A 7,474-nucleotide genomic window follows, 5' to 3' on the forward strand; every position below is an offset into this window, starting at 1 on the left:
AGTGGCGGCGGCGGCGGCTCAGGAGTCACTGCTGCAATGGTGGCCAATGGTGGTTGTCTCACACGTGTAGGGTGGTTTTGCCAGGAAGACTCGGCCGTTGGGTGCGGCATCGGGTGCGGCGCTGTCCTACCGGCCTCGAGGTTGCCCAGCGCTACTGTAGCTCAAACAGGGGAAACCTTGCGGCCATGGGCTGCATCAGGTCACACAGGAAGCACGCAGCGCCCGCCCAGCCCTCAAACAGCGAGTGCGGGCAATCGGGAGTGCGGCTCCCGTGGAGAAACTCTTCTGTGCCCAGGAAGTAGCCAAACTGCAAGCAAACGTGTGCGGCAGAAGGCAGGTGGGACGGTCATTGCATGGGAAGAAAGTGATACACGCAGACATACCATGTGGGGTTGATCAGAGGCGCAGGTGGATGGGTCGCGGGGGACCACCCCCGGGGGGGGAAGGGGGGGGGGGGGGGGGGGTGATATCATGCAGAGAGGGGAGAGGACCCAGGCATCCCTGGGAACACAGCGTCCCCGGCTGGAACAAGCCCGGGATGTGCAGCCAGGAGTGCTCACAGGTATAGGGGAGGGTAGACACACAAAGTCGGGCGATCAGAAGCCCTTGGGCATATGCTGGGAGCTGTGGGTATCAGGCAAAAGATGATGTGGACACGCAACGCGATGACAGGGCAGGGCCGAAGGGAGATAGCCGGGTGCGCGGGTGGATGCTCTGTGGGGAGAGGGATCCGTATGCTCTCCAGCAAGATTTACAATTGATCAGGGAAGAGAGGGGGACTCCAGACCCGTGTGGCATTTGGAAACCGCCGGGCAAGCACCAGCCGGGCGCGGGGGAAACACCAGACAGGACACGCAACCAACCAAGGATGTGCGGGCACGTCAGGGCTGGCCCGGGGAGGACTGACTGTGACATGCATCACCTGCAGGGCCTGCTGGAAGTATGCCTGCTCGCCGGTGCAGCGGTAAAGTGTGAGGAGAGAGTACCCGTTGCCAGCGACTCCGTGGCAGAGACCCGGGCCCTTGGTCAAGAGTCCGGACCGCCATACAACAGCGCCTGCGCGTCGTGCAGCCTCCAGGTATTCCTGCCTCCCCAGCACCTGCCATGCGCAGACGCACCATGTGTTATTGTGAGAGGTTGTCAACTGATGCACGCGTTACTACTGCCCCGAGGCTTGCATCCTGGTTAGTGCAGGCTGTAGCAAGGGGTAGGAAGGTGGAGCGGGAGGCAAAGAGGGAGACGAGAGGAGGGCAGAGCCAATGGCAGCAGAGAATCGACGCTCGAGGGTCAAAGGTTGGGAAGGCTCAATCGAGATCAAGTGAGATGGATATGCCAGACAGGGCAGCGTCAACGAAATTGTGGGGGGGGGGGGGGGGGGGGGGGCTGATGTGGGAGGGGAACGCGAGACCAGATGAAACGGGATGGGATGGGGGAGGAAAAGAATAGGAGCAGGGGAGCCGGCACTGTCACAGTCACAGTTGTGTGTAGGCAACCAGTGGGTGCAAGAACTGTAGCAAAGTTCGGATGAATGATAACATCTGGTACGATCTCATTTTGCAGATACTGACACGCCCTATGTAAATTGGTGATCACAGCGCTCCGCCATTTCCACCTCCACCACCGCTACCACCATCCCCACCACCACCACCCCCCTCACCTCCCCCTCCGTCCCCCCCTTCTACCCCACCATCACCACCGCCTCCTCCACCATCGCCGCCCCCACCACCGCCTCCACCTAGCCCTCCCCCCCTCGGTCGCACCGCCACCCAGCCCTCCGCCACCATCACCACTCCCACCTCCACCAAGCCCCCCACCACCATCTCCTCCACCTCTATCACCCTCTCCACAGCTCCGCCGCTGTCTCCCCCACCGCCACCCAGCCCCCCACCACCATCTCCTCCGCCTCCACGCAGGCGGAGGAGCATCTTCAGTCACGCACGTGTCGCAGCACGCCACGCAAAGGTACATGATTTGTTGTGACGGGAGGGCTGAATACTGTGGGTTGATGTGAAGACCATGGCGGTGATGCATCTGCAGTGGAGGACTGCTATCCCAGCTAATTATGGTAAGACCGCCGAGAGGGGCGGGAGGGCTGCAGAAGCCGAGCAGAAGCGATGAGACATCAAGGATCATGCGCGCTGTGAGGGCGGGGCGGGGCGGGGATGCGATATCGCAGTGCCGCAGCAGTCAATACGCATTGAGACACCCAACATTCATTCGTGGCTGGACCTCTGCCATAGCAGCCGGTGCGTGCCATACCTGGTAGGCTTTACAGAACAGGAAGACGGCACCGGTTGAGCCATGGCACCAGTGTATGAGTGGCTCCCTGCCAGCTCCGTCGCCGACTGCAGTCGGGTACATACCATCAGGGCTGCCACTGGCAGTCTCTACACCGTAATCATCAGCCTTCAGCTCCAGTGACAAGACATACCTTGGCAAAGAGATGGTGATCACAGCCATCACCGATCTCAGGCCGCAAATCGAATATGAGTTTCTCAAACCTTGAGCCCTGCCGGCCCGTGATGTTCGTGCGAGTGGGAGGGGGGGGGGGGGGGGGGGGGGCCGAGGGAGGCAACACAATCCACAAAGGTGGGAAGGAAAAGCCAGAGTGGCCACAAAACGAAGGACGTCAGGGCAAGTTGAGGGAATCTAACACCCCCCCCCCTTCCTGCGGACGGACAACCGCACCTCAGCATCCCCCGGAGGTCACTCTCCAGGCCTTCCACCGCCCAGCCCTTCTCCAGGACATGCAGGAGTACGTAGCAGATGCCCATGAGGCCATGCGCCGCCCCGAGGTAGGGCCGGTCGTGCCACGTGTAGAACAGGGGGCAGTCGATGCCTAGCTCCGATGACATCATCCGTCCTGGGCACAGGGGTGTGACAATGCTGTTCAGGGTGTGAAGCAATGGGAGTCAAAGCAGGCCTGACCCCAGGACCGGGCAACTAACAGGAGGGCATCCGCCGAGGGGCAGAGGATACCTCGGATGCCTTCCTTAAGGCAAAGGTTGCGTTCTGCCCGAAAATTCGACGCGGCAATGGGGATGAAGCTGGCGCCCAGGGCACAGAAATGGTAGGGAAGCAAGCCGGGGGATGACGCCCGGCTGTTGGAGCATTGTGAGCTGCGTGCAGCTGGGGAGGGGTACCCACAGGGTGTGCCTCAAAGGGGAGGGGAGGGGAGCCAGTGGAAGCCTCACCATTCTCGAGTGTGGCCTCAACTACTGTGAGGATGACCGAGGGTGGGACAGTCTCGTCACCAAAGCGTTTGTTCAGAAGAAGGGCTCCGAAGATCCATCCAGCTTGCCCGTACAACAACTCGCTGGCCTACGCCAAGAGCAGGACAACGCGACAGTGAGGTTGAAGCACGGAAAGATGTAACCCGACAATATGCCCTGGTGGCCACTCTTCGGTGCAAGCTCTGTATTGACTGCATGGTCAGTTGGGTCTGGCGGCATTCGATGCAGCCACGGTGTTGAATGTGCTGTATGCCATCTGCACTGCAACAGCGAACCCTTGGGTCTCTGCTCTGCTCAGCAGCGTTTGCCTACTTGTGCTCACGACCTTGACTCAAAAACATTTCTTTGTGTCATCTGAGACAGGCAAGCAGGGAGGCACGCATACACGCCAACTGGAACCACTGGCCGCCATGGGTCTACAGCACGAGGGCGTGCAGTTCACATACCTCGCAGCTCACAGCTGATGACCGCAGTGACAGATACCTCCGCACATGCTGCGTCGTGGTTTCCTCCGATCCGGCTGGCGGTGGTGTCTCTGCAGAGCTGAGCATTGCTGCCGTCAGGTGCATGCCGGCCTTCCCTACAGCGTGGGGAATGCAAACGTGTCCATGTCAGGACCTGTCGGCCCCCAGTCATGCAGAGTGGCTCAAACTCTCTGCCCCACCCGCCGGACATTCACGCAGTGATTGATGCGCTGCATGGACCCGTCCGGAGCATTCAATCCCGCATAGACCTGCAGAAGGCGCACCACACAAGAGAGACTCTTCATGGCGCTGTCGCATTCCCGAAAACTGGCTTCTGGCCATCTGAAGATAAGTATTCCCGTAGGCAAACAGATCTGAGGGACATGGCAAAAGGGCTACTGTGCTTGTCGGGCCGGCGCTGCTGCCGCTGTGAGCTGTTGCTGCTTGCCTCAGCACGCCGCTGCCACCCACATGGCCCAGCATGTACGCTATCCCGCTGCTGCCTGGAACGGGAATCAACGCGCGTTGCAGCTTGGCGTCCTCAGCAGGCCGGCACCGTGGCTCAGAGGACGCAAACAGACAGGCAGACAGACAGATGCACAGACAGGCCAGGAAGCAGGCAGAGAGGTAGAACAGGACAGTGGCAACGACACAGACGGGGATCTCAAAGGATATCTAACGTCAGGGACGCGGGGGTGGCCGTGTCCAACTATGGTTGATACATGCATCCATCATATAATGTTGAATCCGGCGTGTCCGTTTGTAACACCTTACGTCCTGGCAATGGCATCTATAGTGCAGACGATGGCACTGCACTGTCTTGGGTTCGTGCGGAAACTCTGTCTGTCTGTGTGCCTGCCGGTCTGACTGTATGCAGGTGGGCCCTGTCGGCCCCTTGCGCATCGTGCACATACTGTGATGCATGGCACTTGCAACGTGCTTGAACTGCCTTACCGGTGTAGAGGCTGCCACTCAGTTCCATCGGCCCAGCCAGCACGTAGCGGAGCACCGAATTGAGCTGCTGAGAGAGCCGTGCCTGGTCATACGGTGCCCTCGTGTCCAGCCTGCAGTCAGAGCGTCATCATGTGTTTCCAAGCATATCATGTGCTTACAGAGTACATGCTGATCACAAGCAAATATGGCCAGAGGCAGCTAAGGAGTTCCCATACTCTCTCCCTATTTGGCAGGAGGTCGGCAAGCCGGACAACGACGGGAAGAGGCTGGGCAAGACAGGCAACTGTGGACAGCGCAAAGATGGTATCTGGCAGCCAGGCGTGCTGTTAGGCTGGCAGGCAGGCAGACAGACAGATGCACTGACGGACAGGCATTTCGTGGGAAAGCGGGCCCCTGAATGACAGCTGGCAAGCTCGTCATCTTTGGGAAAGAGCGGTCGAAATACCTGTTCTGGAAGCTTCGTCGGTGATGCGCCATAACTGCTCGCTACCTAGCTATCTGATCTTACTAATAACACCTTTACAATGACCTGGTAGGGCTACCTGGCCATGACGAAATCGGAGCGATGCGCCTTGGCAGAAGGCCATTGGCTAACATGTATCCTAGACTGGCGCTGGACGAACAAGTGACACCACGGCATCCGTTCTTCCTCCTTCCTCGGTGTATGCAAAATTACTTCTCCGACAACACTGTATCCATTCTGATCCGTAGTCTTGGAGGAACCAGTCTACCGATAGTGAAGATGAGCGACACTACCATAACCTAGCCCGGCGGGCATTCTGGCTACCTTCGTGTTCCCGGTCTATCAAAATCCATTTTTCTAATGTAGTAGTGTTGGTGCTGATCAATGTAGGTATCGAATTATCGATCGCCGACGCGGGGAGCGACTGGTCTCCGAAAGCTCGGATGGTCCGACGTTGGATCGACGTTGTGGCCTCGCTCTTGGGGTCGCGTAAAACGTACTCTCGATCTTGCTCGAGAAAAAAAATTGAACGAGTACGAGTACAAAGGTTTTTCGACCCACCTTCTCCCGGGGGTGAAAAAAAAAACGAGTACGAAGGAGAAATGTACATGCACAGTGCCTGGTACATACGCATTTACGCGCGCACGAACGTACGACCGCAGGAATGGTTAATCCTCAAGTTTCACTGCCGACGGGGCGCCACAGTAGAGCCGAGCTCGGGCAGCATCGTTTGAGGATCATATCGCCATGTCATCCAGCGACCAGCCTCGCGGCCGCCTCCACTCTCCAGACCAGCTCCGTTCCTCCCGGCTCCGACCTCGCCCTCGCCACCTGAAAAACTGTCGGCAAAAGTGTTGCAACCTGACAAGTCGCCGTGCCTAAACGCGCAGCACTTCTGCACCTAGCGCACCGTGCCTCTGAAGGTGCATGCGACGGCCCATCCGAGGCAAGGGTTCCGACGTCATAGAAGTAGCCAACTATCTGCCGTCCCTCCGAAACCTAGCGCTCAGTTCAGCTTCCAAATGGCGACGTTGTCACACCTCGTAGACTCCAGCGCCCGGTGCCGACTTGGCGGCCAATCCTCACGCAGTTGGCGCCATGCATCAGGTCCTGGTGCCAACCAGATGCCTCGGCGGATGATGGCGGGGAAGTGCCGTGTGGCAACACCTTCGGAGGCGGAATCGACCCTCCCGGAGGAGCTTAAGGCAGCGCTGCCCGACTCTGCCCCTAAGCTGTCGATGGTCAGCCTTGGGTGCCCCAAGAACACAGTTGATGGTGGGTTTTCCCGTTGCGACCCGAAATCCCCTTCCTCCCCCTTTGCCTCTTCCCCTCCTCCTTCCCCTTGCCACTCATCTCGTCCCTCCTCTCGCATCCCTGGCCTTCCCTTCGCCCTCTGGCGAATTGTACGAGCATGGCTTGGATAGTCCTCCTGAAAACTTCAAGCTTACCTCTGCCTGTCTGCCCCAGGGGAGGTTATGCTCGGGGACCTGTACAGGCAAGGGTTCGATGTCATCGAGGAGCATGAGGAAGCAGATGCCATCATCGTCAACACCTGCGGCTTTGTGGAGGACGCCAAGACAGAGTCCATCGAGGCAATCATGGCTGCGTCGAACCTTAAGGAGGAGGGGAAGGCCAAGAAGGTCATCGTCACTGGTTGCCTAGCGCAACGGTACTCGGAGGAGCTCGCCGGTATGCGCCGACACGCCTGCCACCGACGTTGCAATACCGGGGTCTGGAGGTAGAACACAGGCTCCCGGGTACGGTAGTGGAACTTCTGCATCCGTCCAGTGATCCCTCTTCTGCGCAGCCCCTGACCCACGTGTGGATGCTCGTGTGGACCGCAGAGCAACTCCCCGAGGCAGACTTAGTGGTGGGGTTTGAGCAGTACGGGGACCTGCCCTCGTCCATAAGGGGGTCCCTGGGCCTCGATACTAGTGTGGACGCCTCGGAGTATGCCCAGCGGGCGCGGGTCCAGGTCTGTCCCATGGCAACCGCATACATTCCTTGCCTATGGTTTGAGCCACCGGCCGCCGGCGCACGTCTCATTGCTGCTCTGCCATTCCCATGGTCCAGTTGCCGGCTGCATGAAGTATCTCTCCAGCCTCGGTCCTCCCCCGCCCTCCATTTTCCCTCCCTCCCTTCCCTCACCCGAGCGAACACTGCTCCCGCCGCTCTTCCTCCTGTCATTGGCTTCCGATCCCATTGTCTGTCAACACATGTCTGTCCCTCCAACAGTCCCTCTGTGCCTATCGCACAGTCTCTCGCGCCTCCCCTCGACAGACAGATGAAAGACAGCATCACGGGCTCGCAAGGGAAGCACACAAGATGGGCCTTCGCGCTGGCCTCGCTGGCCGTCGCCG

The 7,474-nt window shown here is 59.3% G+C and overlaps 1 protein-coding gene across 1 annotated transcript; it reads right to left on the minus strand.

Annotated features, from left to right (window-relative positions):
* Positions 1 to 47: 47 nt before the first annotated feature.
* On the minus strand, positions 48 to 5,217 carry LOC142358444 (glutathione S-transferase LANCL1-like). Its single transcript, XM_075409841.1, has 9 exons — positions 5,097 to 5,217; positions 4,652 to 4,761; positions 3,982 to 4,200; positions 3,680 to 3,813; positions 3,195 to 3,321; positions 2,689 to 2,863; positions 2,260 to 2,431; positions 923 to 1,099; positions 48 to 307 (listed from the first exon to the last, which is right to left on the minus strand). The coding sequence occupies exons 1-9, from the start codon at positions 5,126 to 5,128 to the stop codon at positions 152 to 154; spliced, it is 1,302 nt and encodes a 433-aa protein (XP_075265956.1). The 5' UTR covers positions 5,129 to 5,217; the 3' UTR covers positions 48 to 151.
* Positions 5,218 to 7,474: the final 2,257 nt, after the last annotated feature.

The sequence above is a fragment of the Convolutriloba macropyga genome, unplaced genomic scaffold, assembly GCF_964194025.1.
Source record: "Convolutriloba macropyga unplaced genomic scaffold, txConMacr16.3 SCAFFOLD_6389, whole genome shotgun sequence".
NCBI lineage: Eukaryota > Metazoa > Xenacoelomorpha > Acoela > Convolutidae > Convolutriloba > Convolutriloba macropyga.